We start from the raw sequence: 19,396 nt of genomic DNA, 5'->3' as shown, positions 1-19,396 counted from the left end.
GTGGAGTCCGTGGCAGAGAGTGCAGTGGCCTTGGAAAGGACTGAGATGTGAATAAGCATGCCTTGTGCATTTAGTTACACAGCATGAAGAAGCAGAGTTGAAGGGGAAATCGAGCAACGAAATGTTCCAGATGGTCATCGCCTTTTTTGGCTTGGCAAATTCCGCCGCTTTTACAGATTAGACATAGATATCAACACCTCGACCAAGATCCGATTTCTACTCGAACTCATTCTTCAATGTGATCAACGAGAAAGGTACCGAGAGCAAGTACAATTCTGCGGCAGTAGACGATGCTAAGAACGTCATCGCCTTACCCAACATGTCGCCGTCACCAGGAAAACTTCTCCCCAACAAGGTCTTCTGATAACTTCCACAACTTTTCCGCCTCCTCGCTCGATACAGCTCGAGGATGCGCATCATGGGATATTTGACAGTCCTTAAGATACGCTCCCCATCCCTCTTTGCCATCTTTGATCTCACTAGCGCCTAGTCTGGGGTCTAAGGCTGCAACAAGGCTCGTTGCGGCCCCTGCCCCTAACGTTTTGTACTTAAACTCGCCCTTCTGTGCCCTCGCTGAGATGGCATCCTTCTCTTCCTTGGAAGAATGTCTCGACAGCTCCGTTTCAATGACTCCAGGGTGAACGCTGAGACTCAATATGCCGTGACTTTCGTACAACCGTTGGGTAAGCCCGATCCCGAAAAGTACATTGGCTGCTTTGCTCTGAAAATATGCCTCGATCGGGACATACGACCTGTCTGGGCCGTCATGGATTCCCCATCGTTCGAGAATCGTGTAGTTCGGGCGCTCTTCCATGGGAAGGTCTTTGGATCTCTCATTGAAGTTGACGTCGGTCCATCGAACACCGTTCCATTCGGCGGCCGCGGAACTCACGTTGACCACACGCGTTGTTCCTTTCGGCTCGGTATTTGCTGCTTCGAGGAGCTTTGGCATAATGAGGCAGATAAACAGGAAGTGCCCAATGTGGTTTGTGGCGAAGTTAAGCTCAATGCCATCTTCAGTGATCGTGCGCTCCGGTATTGCCGCAACGGCTGCGTTGTTCACAACCACATTGATGAGTGGAATGTCGCTCCACGAAAGGACTTCCTTTGCCGCAGTTCGAACAGCCTTCTGGCTAGAAAGGTCGAGTATCAGCGGGCGATAATCGACGTCCGGCCATCGTTGCTTGAGCTCATCTACACACTCTTGAAGTTTGGAAATATTGCGTCCTGCAAGGATCAGATGAGCGGGGGACTGCGACGCAAAAGCTTGTGCGGTGGCGAAGCCAATGCCCTTGCGGTTCACTCCAGTAATGAGGATTGTTTTCCCTCGAATGGCTTCAGGAAATGCTTTCGCGACATCCAAGGCTTCTGTATTCTTGTTGTATTCCGGATGGGTTGTTGCGGTCATCGTGGATAGGTATCAGAAGGTAAGCCTAAAAAATTGCGTCTGAAGCTTTCCCTTCGCCTTCGTTTGGTCTGGTCCATGATGAGTATTTGTACCTTTCTCTTCTGTCCTTGCCACCTCAATGGATGAAATGCTCCTGATGAAGGCCACAAATTCGACGTTTGGCAATGCGGGGTCCCCTGCATATCTCCTAACCCCGGCGTCTAGCCTCGCGATGTTTCTGCTCCTTTCGGATTTAAACGGCAGTTTTGATCCACGAAGGTTGGTGTCTCGCCTCTTGCTTCGTCCATCAAATGAGTGGAAGGCTGAACTGATAACAACTGTATCCGACAGCAATTGACTTGCAGTTTGCTCGGCTCGGGAAATGACCCATGATTAGATTGGCACAAACACCCGCAAACCTTGCAAAAGTGCAGACGGTTTGCAAAGAGCGGAGTGAGCAGAGACGCGGACGGGTGGCCTCATCCCCATGTATCAGCAACGTCTCTCGGTTCAGGGGGTTTTGACCCTGATCGTCTTGGCATCAGAGGTCTCTGTGCACCCTCTTCATACGTTAGGCCCGCCACTATTCATAAAGGGTGAATCATTAAACGTCGTTCCCGACACAATCCAGACTCAAGTTTGCTGTAGCTTCAACATATCTTTGAGTGCCTAACAAGAGATCGATCTCAAGACCAAGTTCTGCAACTCTTGTCTTCAGTCGATCGATCTCGGCCCGTCTGCGCGCATGCTTCTTGAGCAAAGTATCGTGTTCGATCTTCATTGCCCCAAGGCCGTGTTCAAGCGCCTTGATGTGGCTTTCTTTGCGAGCACGGAATGCCTGTTGCGATACACGATTTTGGGCACGACGGCGCTCCTAGAGTGACGGATATCCATGATCAATCTCGGCGACTCCCAATGATATCGTACCTCTGTCTGGACCTACCAATCTTGCCTGAGCTTTCAGTTCCTCAGTCGCTTTATCACTAGGTCCTAGGCCAGTGGCCGTCGCCGAATTTGGATCACTTCCGTCGACAGACACTGAAGATGGATTCTGGATGGGCTCACTCGGTGGGATAACGATAGATTGGGGTATCCCACCCCAATTGATGTCACTCCATGCCTGCGTATACTAGATCAGAAGTTAGCTTAGGACCCAACAACAGGACTCAGAGCACAGGACTTGCATACCGTCTCGGAAAAATCAAGTTCCGGGTATCGACTCTCCGTAGCGGGGACAATTTGCAAGCCATGTTCCTTACCACACCAAGGTATGTCGGCAACAGAGTACGAATCAAAGCCACAGCCAGCGACCATGTCTGAGCCGGTCACGTCCTTGGCAGGGATCGGATCATGGAAGCCTCGAGCGTGGATCCGCGCGCAGGGCTCCTGTGAAAGATACATTGTATATCCTAGTCCCACCCTCAGATAGACCTTGTGCGATCATCGACTCCGGGATTCAATTAACGACGCAGCTGATGACCACGTAGGCAAGGAGGAGTAGGGCTTTATATTTCGCCACCGTCGGGACTGGCCCGGCCACGCTCCATGACCGAAGGTAGTCGTACCATTCAGATGGCATCTGGGCGTCGTGCGGTTACGCATGGTAGATTATGCTGATGTTATGAGCCTGCTTGTTCTAACTGTGCGACTAGCCGAAACGAGCATGTACTGTATTGTGAGGGAAGACATCCCCAGAGCTAGAGTGTCGGAACCAAGCGAGGTTCGAGGCAGATCAATATCTCTGTGCATGCCTGATCTGGTAAGCTCGATAGTTGACTCATCTCGCCTAGGAGTGACACTTGGTGGAGAGGGGGTTCGTCTGATGGGTGTGTCTTGTGTTTCTCTATATGTGTGCCCCGGAAGGATATCCACTGCGCGACGGGTCGGTTTGATCCGAGATTCAGGGTTCGCGTAGACTGTGGTGCGTCAGCAAGGCTCTCTTCGTTGACTAACACCGTGGCCACTCACCTGCTGTATACGAGTACGAGGACTTCTGATCCCCGTAGGGCGATTCAGGCGATGCAGGTTGCGAATGGACTTGTTCTCCGACAGGGTGGGATTCTATTCTGCAAACGCCATTTTCGATCTGGCGCCGTGTCTTGTGGCTGCGCTCCATCTCAATTTGGAAGGAGTCACCGTCCCAACCCAATCGGGTTACAACCATATAGGGTCGTCGCTCGTTTCGGTGCCACGGGTGCCTATCATTGTGGAACACTTCATCTATGCCGCCAGGATTGCACCAATCCCCCAGGCAAACGAACCAATACCCTTGTCCGGCTCAGTCATCATCGCCTTGTGGGCTGTTAGTAGTCTTGCGCGGTGCCCGAAAAGAGTAATTGACGCATCATCCCTAGCAGGATCTGCTTTAGATCTACCTTTAGGCTCGCACGTATATACCACAGCAGTTAATTCTAACTTGATGCATCAATATGGCCGAGGACGGTATTTGCCAAGGCCCCAAAGATCTGAGGGTATCTGGTTGAGATTTCTTTGTTTAACGCTCTTGTGCCCTCTAATCCCTCTTCTCCCACTGTCCATCAGCCACCCAGGGCCGAAACCTCCGTCCATAGCGTTTTTCCTGCGGCGTCACATGCCCGATCGAGCCACAGGATACGCTTTAAAACGGCCTGCTTCAGATCCTCAAACTTCCTGATCCCGAGCGGCGAAGTCAGTCTTCTAAGGGCAGCAACGAACCACACTCGCTCTTCTGGTACATCTCTGGCGGCGGCACCACCAATGAATAGAATCCACATCAAAAGACGCTCGGCTTGATGTGATGATGAGATAGAGCGCATGTCAGACTCTCGGAGTGCAGATTTGAGCTGTCGAACTAAGATGGGGACTGGGGCAGTCTGGGCTGGAAGTGGGAAGATCACGGTGAGGGCGTATATTAGCATGGCAAGGCGGGTCGGTTCGTAGATGGGTCGTGGTCGAGTGGCAGATGGTAAGTCGGCATGTGATGGAAGGGATAAAAGGGTATGTTGGATGAGGTTGCGCCGGTCGCACAACCGTGCGAGATCCAAATCTGGGAGTGCACCGTCGACAAATCTTTCAACCCCATGTTCGTATCGTTGCATAGCGACCCACACCACAGCGAGCTCAGTCGTGAGACCCAGATCAAACAGACTACTATAGGTGAATTCGTCCCTAAGCTCGTTTGGGCATGTGCCCAGCATCCCCCAGAGCGTTGCGGTTCGGTCGCCATCATCAGCCAGCGGTACAAAGGGAAACACTGGTTGCGTTAACGTCCTGCTTGCTTGGATAACTCCGGAGCTACAGTAGCATGGGAAATCCAACGGTCAGCTGCAAAAGTCCACAGACAAATGATCTGCGAAAGGCGAACTTACTATGATATGATAGCCGCGAGACCAGTGGTCTGGATATTGTTTAAACCACCCCTCAACGCAATCAGTTGAACGAGGCCAGCTGCATGGACAGGATGGGCGCTGAGGAGTCCATAGACGTCCAGCCACTGAAGACTTTTCAATAAAGGATCGAATATTGGCTGAGTTGCAGGCTGGGTCTGGAAGCGTTGCAGGGTCGAGTCCCAGGCGTTTGTCGCCATCGCAAGGACCGAAACTATTACTGCATCTGTTATGACATTCTTGGAATCGCGGAGTGCTTTGTTGATCAGGGAGATTGACTCGGCCTCGCAGCGTCGCATGTCCATTTCCAGATGAACCACGGCAGGGTCATCGGGTTGGGCGGAGCCTTTTAACAGGTTTAGCCTCTTGTGGCTCAGCGCCCCAAACAGAAGTGAGTGCAGCGCAACAGTGTCGTTGAGTGCCATCGGAAACCATCCTTGTATGGCGGCCGCTTCAGATCCGCTCAGGGGTCGCGGTGTCAATCCAGGCCACACGACCTGCAATGCTATTGGGTCGGGCGAGGGCCCTGTCAGCCACTTTCCATTCTTCAACCCAAAAGGGCCAATGTGGCAAGGAGGGAATCGACCAACTTACAATATTCATGACATTGTGATATCAACGACGAAGGGAATGTTGATGGATAGGTCTGAAAAGGGTCCAGCACTCCGGATCCCAATGTCCGGATAAAGGGACGAGCGGTGCCGCGCGCAGCAGGAGAAAGTCTTTGACGAAGGTGGCTTGGTGCTGTGACTACAAGCCTGGTGTCATCTTCAATCTCGTCGCTCGTGCTGTCTTGATCGATATTACTTGCGCTACTTGAACTGTCCGTGTTGTCAGCCGGCCTTGCCAAGCTTACCCGCAACGGATGTTGCGATCGTGACTGAGTCGGCTCGACCGGTGAGAGTGAATCTGTGCGCGATGATTCCGGTGAGCTTCTCGTACTGGCGCCTGTTGCAGTCTTGGTGCCCTCGATCTTTTGCTGGTTCTCCTGCGTCCATCGTCCAATGTGCGAGCGGATCGCCGTCCGAGTTTGCCGCTTCTCGGCCTTTGTCTGGGGACGCGCATTGACGAACGAGTACCTTTGAGGAGGACTCATCTGCTAGGAGGTATGTCCGGTAAAACGCGTGCTGTCAAGCTGTCGCAGTCTCAGAGTGAGGCCGTGGTCGTCATTTGCACGTCGTCGGATTACCCAGATGTGTCTTTGTTCGTTGGCTGTCATCATATGGTACGGGAATGTAACTGCGGGTCGGGTTCCAGGGTTCCATGGTTCCCAATGTTCCCCAACGGTCAAAGGTTCTAGCCTTCCGTGGGGGGCAGGTTTGTGTGTCGGAGGATGGGGCCAGATCTTGGCATCAGATTTCCCTCGGATATCATCGCCCTTGATTTCTGAAACGAGTTACTCGTCTCTTCATGTTCCGCATCTCGTTGTGATTTAACCAGGGGCATGTGTTCCCGATTGGTCTTGCTACAAGTACAGGAACTGCGGTATTGGCCCAAATTCATGCTGACTCTGGTCCAAGTCTACCCATGCGATTCTTGTGTTATATCGGTGTCAGCAACTGAGGTGAAGACATATCCCCCCTGAATAACCAGTACCTTCTATGGTGCAATGGCCGAACCTCAAGCGGCTCGAGCGAGGTATTTGCAGCAAGCGGCGCGCATGATCTTCCTCTCCGCACCAACTACATCACGGCAGCTCTTGCGCGAAGGTGTAGAACTCGATCACGCAGCCTCATCGCATGCTGCCCATAGGTCAGGGGATACATGTATGACATGTGGAAATCTGATGCTACCAGGGTGGACAATATCTACAAGGATCGCAACCAGGAAGATCAAGACCAACAGGAAGACCAGCAGGAAGAGTCATTCGCGGATGACAACCTCCCGGCAAATGGTACGATCTAGGCGATGCTCATTGTGCTACCACATCACTAGAGATATCGCCACACTGAAATCCACTCACATGGAGGAGAGTCAGCAACCTCTCGATGTACCTGTCGAGCGCTCTGAGGCGGTAGTCACTGAATCAACTGATCCGGTTCTGGAAAAGCCCACCAAGTCGTCCAGCAAGAAAAGGGCAAAAGCACGAAAAGGCCGGGAAGGGCTACAGGCGCTTCTTAATAAAAGCATGCAGTCCAAAAGCACACCTGGCCTCAACTTGATGGACCTGATGAAAAAATGATGGACGGGTATATGTGCAAGAGCCGCACAAGCACAACCAAAGCTTGCCACGAGGCTGCGCGGCTGGGCAAGGCTCCGGATTTCGGAGGCAAAAAACCCGCGGGCCTTGCATTAGTGCCCCTCGTTTTCCTTGGCATACGTCGATCGTTCTGGGTCCCTCGAAAAGATTCTGAAGTCTTTTTTCCCCTCGCCTTAAGAAGGCAGCGGACTGCGAGAAACAGAACAACCTTTGCGAAGTTAGAGATTGTGACACTCACCTATACTTGCATACATACCGAAACACACATTCCATCAACAACATGGCAGATTCCGAAACACCCACAGTTGTTCATGCCGACCCCAATGAGACTGGTGTCTACGAGATCGAGAGTCTATGCATGAATTGTCGCGATGAGGTACGCATACAAATATGATAGTTCGGAGAAGCAGGCTAACTCCCTCAGGGCATAACAAGAATCCTTCCCATTAAAATCCCGTATTTCAAAGAGATCCTTCTCGAGTCTTTCTCCTGCGATCACTGCGGCTGGAGGAACAACACTGTCAAAAGCGCCGGACAAATCCAAGAGAAGGGAGCAAAGTTTATTTTCAGGTTGGACAACATGGCCGACTTTCAGAGACAGATTGTTCGCGGCGATACGGGCGTTTTCCGCATTGAAGATCTGGGTCTCGAGACGCCGCCTGCTCCAGGCCAGTTCACGAACCTCGAAGGCATGATCACGAAGATCAAAACGGATTTGGAGAGTGATCAACCTGCTAGGAAGGAGGTGAATCCTGCGCTCTACGACTCCTTAGAAACAGTCATTCAAAAGCTGGGCAGTATGCTACAAGGCAACAGTTTCCCGTTCACTGTTTCGGTCGACGATATCTCGGGAAACTCGTTTATCGAGCCTTCTCCGGACGACAAGGGCTCGAAATATTCTCGGACTGACTATCTCCGAAGCCACGAACAGAATGTGCAGCTGGGTCTGGTGGTGGATGATGAGGAAACACAAGACAACGGTGGGATGGAAGGCGTCGATATTGTTGATAATGAAGTTTACGAACTACACGCCGAGTGCCCTGCTTGTGGAAAGCCCTGCACGGTCAACATGAAAAAGACCAACATCCCGCATTTCAAGGAGGTTATCATCATGGCGACGGTCTGTGAACACTGTGGCTTCAGGACCAGTGATGTCAAAACTGGCGGTGCAATACCAGATAAAGGAAAACGCATCACACTGGACGTCAAGACGATCGAGGACATGTCCAGGGATATCTTAAAATCAGAGTCCTGCGTTCTAAAAAGTCAGGATCTCGGGTTGGAAGTCCAACCCGGCACGCTTGGAGGCCGTTTCACTACTGTCGAGGGGCTTCTCACCCAAGTGCGTGATCAGCTTCATAGTCAGATTTTTGACGTTGGAGATGCAGACCTTGCGGGAGGAGATTCAATGACAACAGACACACGGTCGAGGTGGGACAACTTTTTCGCCAAACTCGACGCCGCGATCGCAGCCAAATTCCCCTTTTCCATTACCCTCGAGGATCCTCTGGCAAATTCATTTGTACAATTGAATGCGGATCCCGGCAAAGATCCACAGGTCAAGGTCGAGGAGTATGAGCGAACGGACGAGGAAATGGAGGAGCTCGGCCTGAAAGATATGAAAACCGAGGGATATGAGAAGGAAAGCCAACAACCATGAGCAGCGGCTACACTCGTCTTCCGGCAGCTAGATCATCCCCCTGACAGCAGGGCGTCCGAACAATGCGATTTTGTCGTTTCGACTTTGTCAGCCCTGGACTTTCGCTTGCTAGTCCAAGGACATGACCCGGCAGCAGAGATCCGTCATGGGAGGAAAAGGACCAATCAATTTACTACATCGGAGATGGCTATGCACAGAGGCTCGATGCGTTCAGATGAGTATGGGGTGTTTCGCTGCCAACCCAAACAGTCCAATCCGACGCGGCTGGATATGACATTCCGAGGGTTCGTACGTCAGGTGTATAAAGGTAAGACCTGCATTCAATGAGCCAAAGCAGGATCTAGATGCCTTGGATAGCGACAGTGTTCCATTTGTGATGGTTCTTGCCGATCTCAGAAGATTACTAGTTACGAAGATGTCTGCAGCGATTTCGCACTATTTGTCATGGTGTCTCGGCCTCTCAGATCTGAGCCAGGAAATGCAGCCAAGAACCTTGTGTCTTGACACTCAGTCTGACAACGGGGTTAATGCTACGTCGCTGTCCTATCTTTCAGGAGGCGGCACTCTCAAGTCAGCTGCTTATCAATGAGGGCTTCGTTTTGCCTCCTGCAGCCGTGCCGTCTCTCCTGTTGCACAAGCTGTGGCATGGCCTTGGCTATCATTCTACACGAGTGGCACACCCTAATGTGGCATGTCTGACCAATGAGCTCTGCCCTGTAACCAGCTTCTCGGGGTTTCTTGAAGAAATACAATTCCGTCCTATGTTTTCTCCTTGAGCGACTACAAAACTCCTCTCTGCAACTTCTGGTAGAAGTCTGCATCCTGCCCAGCTGCACGATATCGGGAACAAAACTCATTGCTCGTGCCTTGTGCGAGATACTTCATCTGCGAACTGTGCCAGTGAAACCTTGGGCAATGACGCCCAATGTCGTTCTCAAGATCGAAACTCAACAACTCCCTGCTCCAGTTGAACTGTTCTGGATTGACCAGGCTGAGAGTAAGCATCGCCGGAAACTGATCAACACCCATACCCAGAAAAGATCACGTCGGCTCAAGCGCTTGAACCACGCCTCTTCCCACTCTGCGGAGCGGGCTTCTGACATGATGGCAGATTTGAGGTGCTGTACAGAGTACGATACGCTTGATGACAAGGCTCCCGCGGCATCGGGTGACTCGCAGTATATTGCAGTGACGAAGGAAGCGAGATCCCTCGAGAATGCTCTCAAGATCGAACAGAATTCTACATTGTGCACCTCGCTCAGTCCTGCGCCATTATCAAGCATCCTTCTTCTTGACCTTGACCCCTTTGACAGTCTATCAAGAACGTTGAACAATCATGCCGGGAATCTTCTCAAATTTGCACAAACTCTGGCTTTGAACACAGAGACCATATCATCTCACTGGGGCAAGTCATGCGTAGTGGCTCTCGGCCTTTCATGGAGCTTTTCATATCCTGTAAAGCTTCTCAACCTTCTCGAGCGGGTAAGTGCTTACATCGATACGGTCCAGGACATTACAACCAGTCAGCGGACCATTTTCTGGCGTCAGGCCTCAATACAGCGTTTGGCGACACTCATATCTGATCCACATACGAGGCATGGCGAGGAGGTATTATCTGGCATCATTGCTCTGCTGCATGGGTATCTGCACCGGTACCGAGGGGATGACAAGGGGTCAGTGATGACAATTGGACCTCATTCGGCCGGTCTGAGGGACTTTGTTTCGCATGCTGGAGGCTGGGACAAGCTTACCCTTACTACACAAGTCGAACAATATGTCAGGATGGCCATGATCATGACGAGCCTTCGACTTGCTTCATATCTCGACGACCACAGGGAAAGCAGTCATGGCAGCGAGTCCCTCCTTGGTTGGCACGCCGAGATTGATCGGGTGGTCTTGCTGTTCACGCAGATGGAGGCCTGGGCTCTGCAGCACGACCCCGGGTCCTCCCAGAAAGATCCCGAGCCCCTACTGGACGAACTTGCACGGCTTATCGCTGGGACTACTGGGATATGCAACCATTGTCACAAGCTATTTGTCCTAGTGTGGCTCAGTTTGACGCGGTGGCATTCGAGAATAATTCCTGGACAGTACCAAGATACCCTCCAGACTCTCGAATGTCAATTTCACAGTCTGCCGCACCGAGCACTGCCTGATTTCTCGTGGGCGATTGTGTCCTCACGGGTAGGGAACGCAAAGAGCAATTGGCAAACCATTGAAATCCTCAAAGTTTTGCATCGGGCAAGGTCTTCAACACAAGACCAACTCTGTCGGTGGCTGTTTAACTTTGCTAACGGGACAGTCGAGGATGGATTCATGAGGATGCGGAGCTGTTTGAGCGAACTCTTGATGCGGGATGCTCTTCTCGGTCAGCCAAAGGGCAGAGGGGCTCATAGTTCCCCGTCCCTGATTTCCTAAGAGCCGCCTTTCTTGTGGTTGGGGTGTATGGTCTAATATCTTCTCGGTCGGGGATGGGCGAGGGTCCAGACACTGGCAAGACTGGACAGGGATTCCGCAGGTCGCTTGGGAAGAGATGTTGATGCCGCGGGAAGAAACAAGGGTGCAGAAGTATAACGGCCTAAATAATTCGACGTAATCAAGTGAGCGACAATGAGTCAGTGATCACTCCTTTCGGACAGGATAAAATGCAACTTGCCGGTTATGTAGTCTGTTCAAGGCTTCTTGAGTGGTTGCTGGTCACTGGGTGCGAGACCAGCCTAGCGTGATGCAGAAAAGGTGCGTGAATTTCTCGGTTGGGAAATGACTTCATCAACACAGCTTTTTCGGCTCGTATTTGCTGGTTTGTTCCTGTTCGTACTCGTAAACAGGCACATCCGTGCTGTGCGCTTATTCATGCATCTCACTGAACAGCCAGTCTCACCAGGTTGAAAGATTTTGTTGGTGCTACTGTATCGCTTTCGCGTGCTCTTCATCGACCCCGACATCACCACCATGCTCAGTCATTGCGGGACGGCAGCTCTTTCATCTTTCAATCTTTAGTCCCCCTGTGAGCGCAAGGCTTTCGGATTCCTTGGAATATGTCCGATGGCAGTGTTCACAAGGTCCAGAGCTCCAGAAGGGCACATCCGACCTTTCATTTCTTTGCCGGCCTGACCTCTGGCGTGTCAAGCGCCGTACTACTGCAACCAGCCGACCTGCTAAAGACCAGAGTCCAGCAATCACACTCCTCGTCCCTCCTTACCGTCTTGCGATCGATCCTCTCTGGTCCTCATCCTGTAGCCAGTTTGTGGCGAGGGACCGTCCCTTCAGCGCTGCGGACAGGCTTCGGATCTGCCTTGTATTTCACCTCGCTCAGCTCTTTGCGTCAAATACTTGCCAACAACACTGTGAAGGGAACCGGAGATGGAGCATCCCTACCGAGAAAGAGCAGTTCAGTACTGCCAAAGCTTTCGAATATACAAAATCTCATAACAGGCGCGACCGCGAGAGTGTTTGCAGGACTCATTATCATGCCGGTGACAGTGATTAAGGTGCGCTACGAATCAGACTTGTATGCATACAAGTCTCTGGCTTCTGCGACAAGATCCATTTTTGCGCAGGAAGGCTTGAAGGGATTCTTCTCTGGCTTTGGCGCCACAGCCATCCGTGACGCGCCGTATGCAGGCTTATACGTGCTCTTCTATGAAGCAAGCAAAACACATCTGAACAAAGTCTTCCCGCTCCATACCACGGCCACGAGTCATGACCATCCACGTCCTTCAGCATCGACTGCGGCATCGATCAACGCTACAAGCGGCGTCATCGCGGCGGGGCTAGCGACGAGCATCACCAATCCTTTCGATGCTGTGAAGACGAGGTTGCAGCTGATGCCACACAAGTATGGGAATACGTGGAAAGCGGCACGGTTGATGCTCAAAGAGGATGGAATAAAAAGTTTCTTTGATGGACTCGCATTGAGAATGGGCAGGAAGGCAATGAGCTCCGCCCTGGCCTGGACCGTGTATGAGGAGCTTATAGGACGAGCAGAGCGCTTTGTCGCGAGGCATGATGAGGAGAGGGCGGCAGTGTGAGACTTACGACGTTGAAGCCGCTCACTTGACATGCTCATCAACAATCCCACTGGACCAAATTCAACCACACCACGATGGCATCACCTTTGCATCGCCGTTGTGCTTCTGAAGGTCGACGTCAAACCGACTTTTTGTTGCTACAATCCCGCCACTCCAATTTGCTTTGTGGTAAATGGCGCAGCTCTGCATGTGAGATTGTCGCAGTCTCTCACCACTCACCAACATGTGCTATAATGTACCATACTCGAGGGCGAATAGCCAAGATAGTGTATATATTCATACTTGTATATATCTCCGGCCACAAGGCAGAGAAACCTGATTATCTCCTCCCAGCTCGAGATTCCAATAATTTCCCGCTGCTTGCTCTCTAGAGTTGTCTCCTGCTAGTAGTGTTTGTCTAGACCACGGGCTGGTGCGGGAGGAAATAGATCCCTAATGTTAGAGGTGGAGAAAAGTGGATTTGACACCAACTGGCACTTCCGCAGAGTCGCCGATCGCTAAGCTCTCGTGGCTCCTCCACCGCTTCCCCCACCGTCTACGAGGCCTCGTATTATTGTTCCACTCTTGACGCATAGAGGTGATAGCTCAACAGGCACGGACTATCTTTCTACCATACGACACACAACTTGACCTTACTGTCGACGATTTTCTCTCAATACTTGGAGCATAACCATTTGTTGAGCAACACACTTCCTCTGGAAACCTTCTAGTCTCATGCTGCTCTTATTATGAGAGCGCTCTGGCCCTTTCCATGCTCGCTCAGGTGGCCCGACCATCCAGACACGCTGTAGCACGACTATTCGATGGCCGCTGCTTTCTTCTGCTTGTGCGGGCTCCTCCATCTCGAAAGCAAACGATAATTTGTCGACTCAAGGGTGTCTGCGTACGAGGCATTGGCACCTCGGCCTCCCACCTGCGCCGCTATCTCATATCTGAAGGCCGTACAACCACACCCGCAGCGGGCAAGACCTCAGCGGACTCGAATTCGTCCACCACATCCCCTCCGAGGCCGCCCTATCCCTTCTATTTCGAAACTGGCTATTCCATCTTTGCCAAACGACCTTCCCGCCCGTTTCCGCCTCCATTCGTCTTCCTCCCGTCCGGCTCCTTCTCCGACCCTCTCACAACGCACAATCCCTCCTCCGTTGCGCGTGGCGCCCGCCGTCCCACCGTGAATGGAGAACCTGTTCGTGGCATAACCAACGGCGATGACGCGATCATTATATCGGCGGATCGGACCTTCGTTGCCGTCAATGATGGCGTGGGAGCATGGGCTCAGAAAGAGAGGGGCCACGCCGCCCTTTGGAGTCGACTGATTGCACATTTCTGGGACGTCGAAGTCGAGAAGTCTCTCGCAGGACCCGACGGGAAGAACTCGGTGGATTTGGGAGATATTGACCCTGTGCAGAGTCTCCAGGATGCGTACGACGCAACCAAGAAAGCTACCAAAGGCACATTGAACAAGGATCGTGATAATGAAGTCTATTCGGAGGGTGAAGAGGGCGAGCGCAAGCGAGGAGATGATGAAGATTCATCTGCTCCCTCGACCTCGCAAGAAAGCAAGGATTCCAAGGAATCCACCAAAAATGACATTCTCGGTACGACGACCGCCTCTTCGGCCCTTCTCTACTACAAACCGCCTTCTGGATCACAGTCCGAACCGACACCAGTAATCTTCGCCACGACGCTGGGTGATTGCAAAATCCTCCTGATACGACCCTCACCGACTTCATCGCCGCCCGAGAAAGAAAGCAAAGATGACAAATCCGATCGCATCCTCTACCGGTCCAAGGAACAATGGCACTGGTTCGACTGTCCCCGCCAGTTGGGCACCAACTCGCCGGACACCCCCCTTAAGAATGCCGTCTGTGACTTGGTCGATAATGTCCGCATCGGTGATGTGGTCGCCGTTCTGAGTGACGGTGTGACCGACAACCTGTGGGAACATGAGATCTGCGATAATATCTGCGAGAGCATCTCTCGCTGGAACGGTTGGGGGGACCAGTCGCAGACAGCCACCCACAAGGAGGAGCAAGAGCTCGAGGAGGCCAAAAAGGATGGCGTGATCTATGTGGCGCGGCGGCTGATGAACGCCGCCAGGGAGATTGCCATGGATCCCAACGCCGAGTCGCCTTACATGGAGAGGGCGTTTGATGAGGGTATTGCGGCTGAAGGGGGCAAGTTGGACGATATCTCGGTTATCATTGGAGTTGTGAGGAAGACGGAGTCATGACACGAATCCTGATACCTTGTTCCAGTTGGAATATGCCAGCTGGTGGCATACAATTGTACAGAGGATCAAAACACTCGGCCAACCAAGGTCGGAGGGGCGGTCGCTTTGGTGAATACTTTGTTTTTGTAATCGTGAGCGATCTGGCGCATGCTTTACACGGGAGGACGACCAGGCAACAGTACAGTCCAGTGGCGAAGATAGGGGAGTTTTGGGGGGGGGGGAACACAGAAGAGCGAAATGCAAAAGCGATGCTATCACAATCCCGTGGACCCGGCGTGAGTCAAGGAGAATCGACAATATATCTGCAACCATGCATCCTGCAGGTATTACGGGTCTGTTGTCCTGTCTGTCCCGGTTCCTCATCTTTCTTCACGTCTCTGCCTCTCTGTCCCCCTGTCTCCCACCCGTCTCGACGGCCGACCCCAGCCAGCGACGAAGTGGCGTATCCTGCTATACACTCTGTGAGTATGTATATCTCGAGCAGTCGCGCGGACCCGAGAAACCCCCGCTCCCATCGGGTTGTCGCTGTTGACCACCTCTCTAAAGGGGAATACCGGACCGTAGGAGGGATTGAGAGTGGCGGCAGGTCTCTTGCTTGCTCGATGGGCTCGCTTATTTGTATAAGAAGGGGACTGGACTTCGACTTCGGGTGTGTGGGTGTGTTGGTGTGTGGATGGTGGAGAGCAAGTAGGCAGGAGGCACATTCTGCAAGTCCTGTCAATCCTGAACGCGGGTGCAGGCGTATCACAGCGCTCGTCACCCACTTCTGTCGTCGGCGCAGTGGTTCCTGGCTGGCTCTCTGGCTCATTCTGCCAACGCTGAGCCCTCCTTCTGCTAGGAACCGAGATGCACTGACTCTGGAGCTCAAGCAACTGCATTTAAGAGGTCGTGAACCTCCTAGACACCGAGTTGGGCTTCCAAGCATTCGATCAGTCTCTCGTTTCGGCTCGGCTCATTCCGCACTTAATATCGAGTCGGGTACATGTGTTGGAAACTCAATGGGTCGCCTGCGAACGAGACGAACGAGCTTGAACCTCAAACGACTTTTCCTACATCACCGCGCAACGAAATGGGTCGACCTCACGGCGGTCTTTCCTTTTATGCCGAGGAGCATCTGACCGAGGAGGCTGGGGATGCCTTCGCCTCTTCCTCTGGCCGTCAGCCCTGGGACGCCCATGGGCTTGTCTATTGGCGCGGTGTCGGTCCTATACCACCAAGGCTGAATTAGCATCCTCTGTACCAGCACCACATACACACGCCGTGCCTGTACATGTATGCTATGGCCTCCCGCCGCTGCCTGCGACACTCACCTGAGCTATACACTTGGGGCAAGGATCCGAGCCAGGCTCATACGCCATCGATACTCCTTCTCTCTCGCGGACAGAACAGGCTTCGTCCTTATTTCTGTGCAGGCGACAATGGCTGTTGTGGTACTCATAGGTATAGACCGTGTGGCGTTTGTCCTCGTTGTCAATGTACCGACAGCCTGAGTGTACAAAAGGCGTCATTACCACCACACAACCTCGCGCTATCAGTCCAGGATCGCGTTAGACTTCAGTCGTCTACACAATCTTGTCTTGTTGTCACTTACTCATGGTGGTAGGGTAGATCAGATGGATTAGTGCTCGTTGCTGTCACTTCTCTGGTATTTTGTTCGACTAAACTGGACTGTTCAACGACTCAGAATCTACACCTCGTCGAGTTCTTTGCGAGCCTTGGGCTTCCTCTAAATACCCCCAGAACAAAAGGGCTTTTGGGGAGGGGGCTGAGCGGGGCTGAGCATCGCCAGAGCTCGTTATATCATTGTGCATCTACTAGCTCTTCTCAGCTGGTCACAATGTTTGCCTTGTCACGCAAGGCAATACGAGACTGTGGCACCTGTCAACGGAGGCTGCATATGCTCAGAGCCCTCCATCCAAACTTCTCGAGGGTTAGCACAGAATTTGGCCAAGTGCTTCGTCTCGAGCCTGAACCCAAGGCGCTTGCTACCGTGACTGTGCACCATTTTCAATTGAGATTTCTTTGCTATGGACTTCCTTCTGGTAGACAGCCTGTTCTTCTCACAACCATTGCCAGCAGAAAACGCACCTGTACAGCGGTCTCACCGCTTTCTTGGAACGCACAGCAGGGTCGTTGATTTCCTCTGCAGACTCGACTTCGGACAGTACTTTGTGACATACAACGAAAATCAGATCAGCACATGGCAGGACCTACAGAATTCAGTCAACCAGGCCTTGTTTTCGCCAGGTGTGCCGGGCCACCCAAACACTCCCGTCGGCGGAGAAGAGCCACTGGATCGTGTCTAGTAAGCCAAGGCAAGAGTCCCTGTGTATCAAGAAAGGCCCTGAGCAGGATTTCTCTGTCCACCACTGACGAACGGCCGACAGCTACGAGAACAACTGGCCCTATGCACGCAGCTTCTTGTGCCGGAGGTTTGTTAAAGGCCTGTTCGACAATCTCCGAAACCCACCAGCTGTAGGTGATCGAGAGGATGCGTCACTGGTGCGATTTCAACAATTCCTGTTCGAAGCCGATAAACGAAACGATTTGGAGTTCTACTTTTCCCGGATCGGCCCTACTTCAAACCTGTCGATGCTTACTGGAAGACGTGGGTCCAAATCACCCTGGCCTGTTTGGCCCTTGACGAAGAATACCCAGGTTCGATTGAGCGCTGACTGTTCACGGTGTTAGAACGTCTTCTGGTACACTTTGGCTTTGACTGGATTTCTCTACACAGAAGCCCTGGAATTGCCGCGCTGGACACCAAATTCAAAGAGCTATACACGCTCAAGGTAGTACGGCTCGGCCTGGAAGCAATGCACAGGAACTGAAGTGAGTTGCCAGGCCGAGAAGAAGTTCATTGTCCGTCGCAGAACGTGCGTCGCCAGCATCCTCAGCATGAGGTCGACAGATAAGTTCAGGAATGTCGAATTGTGCCCGGCGAGCTGGGCCTCTGTGGTCCCCTTGCTGCACCGACGCACACTGATACTCTTCAATGAATTCCATTCGGAGGCGGATGGTCTGGGCTTCAAAGACTGGCTCACAGACCCAGGACTTTGGACTGTCATCGACCAGCAGAACACGAGTCGTGACACAGAGACCACAGCAGTGGTATTCATCTACAGGCTGGTGTGCCGCATATGGGAGCGCGTCCTTTTGGAGTGGAGGAGAGTGCTTGACCAGAGCTCAGAACATATCAAGGTTTCAGTATGATCAACAACGGTTGGTTTGTGGCCACCTCTGACCGATGGTTCCAGGAGACTCGCGCTCTGGACGACGATCTCGACGTTGCTGATCTCGAAGAACTCGCCCGACAGACATGGCGTGACTCGCAGGACTGGTCGACCATGAGCCAGCTCTTGCTTGCACAAAGGAAGACGATCGCGCACGCTCTGGGGTACCTGGAGGCTGTGTCTCGCAGTGCAAACCTATTTCCACCCCCAGCCACTCCGACATCGCCCTCGAACGAGATCGTGCGCCTGGAGAGGATCATCAGCGAATTCAACGAGATGGAGCAGATTGTGTCCCAAGAGTTTCCCAACCGCGGGAGGAACATCTCTGACTTTGTATGGATCTTCCGGCTCACTGCGTCACAGAAGAAGCAACGGAGCAATAGAACTGGCCAACTGACGAAACGAGAACAGGTGTACAACATCATTGGCGCCCGGAATGCCCAAGCCGCCGAAAACTATTCCAGGGAAATGGGCAACATTACATGGATCACGTTTATTTTCTTCCCGCTCATCACTGTGTCGGTGAGTTTGTTGTCCTTACACCACTATCGCCAATTCATCACCAGGTCCCAAATTTTCGAAGCATCCCGTTTTCATTTGAAACGCCCTTTACTGAGACTCGAGCCGTCACATTATACAGGGCCTTTTCGGAATGAACGTCGACGTCCTGGTCGATAACCCTTCGATCAAGTGGTACTTTGTCGTGGCGGTGCCCTTGACGCTGTTGGTTGTGGGAATGGCTCTGTTTATCCGGCGGCATAGGAGGCGGTATTATTATTGACGGTGATGGTGATGAGAGGGAGAGAATATAAGAGATGACAGGGACAATGCCCGGGTGGAGATGGAGTAGCAGTTGTAATGGGAGTAGGTAAACCCCTCAGGTCTGCTAGAGTTGATATCTATATACATACCTAGTAAGTACATACTGGGTAGGTATGGAGGTAGGTAGGTAGTCATGTATCTACCTAGTAGTGGATAAATGCCTAGATATCAATCCCTGCGTGAATTGTGAATCGGCTGAATGTCTGATAGACTGATATAGTGGTATAGTGGTATCGTGGCATACTTGGCCCCGTCGCGCTCCAACTTTTTCCCTCCTTTATGAACCGTGAACAAATCCTCAACCCCAACCAACTCCTCTGGCTGTGGCTGCTTGCACCTGCGCCTCGCGTCGCATCGCCTAGCCTCGCTCAACGCCTACGCCGACACCGACACCGATGTATCTATTTTATTGATCGGTATGAAGGCAGAAGGTAGGTAGGTAGGTACCTCGTCCTCGTCCTAGCG

General features: G+C 52.3%; 9 protein-coding genes across 9 annotated transcripts; 6 read left to right on the top strand and 3 right to left on the bottom strand.

Moving 5' to 3' along the window:
- Positions 1-328: 328 nt before the first annotated feature.
- On the bottom strand, positions 329-1,408 carry Z517_05178 (uncharacterized protein; the record flags this gene model as incomplete). The annotated part of the gene is made up of 1 exon (XM_013430505.1): positions 329-1,408. The coding sequence occupies one exon, from the start codon at positions 1,406-1,408 to the stop codon at positions 329-331; it is 1,080 nt and encodes a 359-aa protein (XP_013285959.1).
- A 583-nt stretch (positions 1,409-1,991) lies between these two features.
- Positions 1,992-2,788, bottom strand: Z517_05177 (uncharacterized protein; the record flags this gene model as incomplete). The annotated part of the gene is made up of 3 exons (XM_013430504.1): positions 1,992-2,261; positions 2,331-2,516; positions 2,576-2,788. 3 exons carry the CDS (start codon positions 2,786-2,788, stop codon positions 1,992-1,994), a joined length of 669 nt encoding a protein of 222 aa, XP_013285958.1.
- Positions 2,789-3,924: 1,136 nt separating this feature from the next.
- On the bottom strand, positions 3,925-5,848 carry Z517_05176 (uncharacterized protein; the record flags this gene model as incomplete). The annotated part of the gene is made up of 3 exons (XM_013430503.1): positions 3,925-4,660; positions 4,735-5,257; positions 5,347-5,848. 3 exons carry the CDS (start codon positions 5,846-5,848, stop codon positions 3,925-3,927), a joined length of 1,761 nt encoding a protein of 586 aa, XP_013285957.1.
- Positions 5,849-6,361: 513 nt separating this feature from the next.
- Z517_05175 (uncharacterized protein) lies at positions 6,362-6,934 on the top strand (the record flags this gene model as incomplete). The annotated part of the gene is made up of 2 exons (XM_013430502.1): positions 6,362-6,504; positions 6,688-6,934. The coding sequence occupies 2 exons, from the start codon at positions 6,362-6,364 to the stop codon at positions 6,932-6,934; spliced, it is 390 nt and encodes a 129-aa protein (XP_013285956.1).
- A 298-nt stretch (positions 6,935-7,232) lies between these two features.
- Positions 7,233-8,612, top strand: Z517_05174 (uncharacterized protein; the record flags this gene model as incomplete). The annotated part of the gene is made up of 2 exons (XM_013430501.1): positions 7,233-7,328; positions 7,377-8,612. The coding sequence occupies 2 exons, from the start codon at positions 7,233-7,235 to the stop codon at positions 8,610-8,612; spliced, it is 1,332 nt and encodes a 443-aa protein (XP_013285955.1).
- A 915-nt stretch (positions 8,613-9,527) lies between these two features.
- Z517_05173 (uncharacterized protein) lies at positions 9,528-11,030 on the top strand (the record flags this gene model as incomplete). The annotated part of the gene is made up of 1 exon (XM_013430500.1): positions 9,528-11,030. One exon carries the CDS (start codon positions 9,528-9,530, stop codon positions 11,028-11,030), a length of 1,503 nt encoding a protein of 500 aa, XP_013285954.1.
- Positions 11,031-11,650: 620 nt separating this feature from the next.
- Z517_05172 (uncharacterized protein) lies at positions 11,651-12,643 on the top strand (the record flags this gene model as incomplete). Its single annotated transcript, XM_013430499.1, has 1 exon — positions 11,651-12,643. One exon carries the CDS (start codon positions 11,651-11,653, stop codon positions 12,641-12,643), a length of 993 nt encoding a protein of 330 aa, XP_013285953.1.
- Positions 12,644-13,394: 751 nt separating this feature from the next.
- Positions 13,395-14,876, top strand: Z517_05171 (uncharacterized protein; the record flags this gene model as incomplete). The annotated part of the gene is made up of 1 exon (XM_013430498.1): positions 13,395-14,876. One exon carries the CDS (start codon positions 13,395-13,397, stop codon positions 14,874-14,876), a length of 1,482 nt encoding a protein of 493 aa, XP_013285952.1.
- A 2,027-nt stretch (positions 14,877-16,903) lies between these two features.
- Positions 16,904-18,890, top strand: Z517_05170 (uncharacterized protein; the record flags this gene model as incomplete). The annotated part of the gene is made up of 6 exons (XM_013430497.1): positions 16,904-17,181; positions 17,264-17,484; positions 17,568-17,668; positions 17,721-18,083; positions 18,134-18,631; positions 18,750-18,890. 6 exons carry the CDS (start codon positions 16,904-16,906, stop codon positions 18,888-18,890), a joined length of 1,602 nt encoding a protein of 533 aa, XP_013285951.1.
- Positions 18,891-19,396: the final 506 nt, after the last annotated feature.

Source organism: Fonsecaea pedrosoi (genome assembly GCF_000835455.1).
Source record: "Fonsecaea pedrosoi CBS 271.37 unplaced genomic scaffold supercont1.3, whole genome shotgun sequence".
NCBI lineage: Eukaryota > Fungi > Ascomycota > Eurotiomycetes > Chaetothyriales > Herpotrichiellaceae > Fonsecaea > Fonsecaea pedrosoi.
This window is presented reverse-complemented; position numbering and strand designations above follow the sequence as displayed.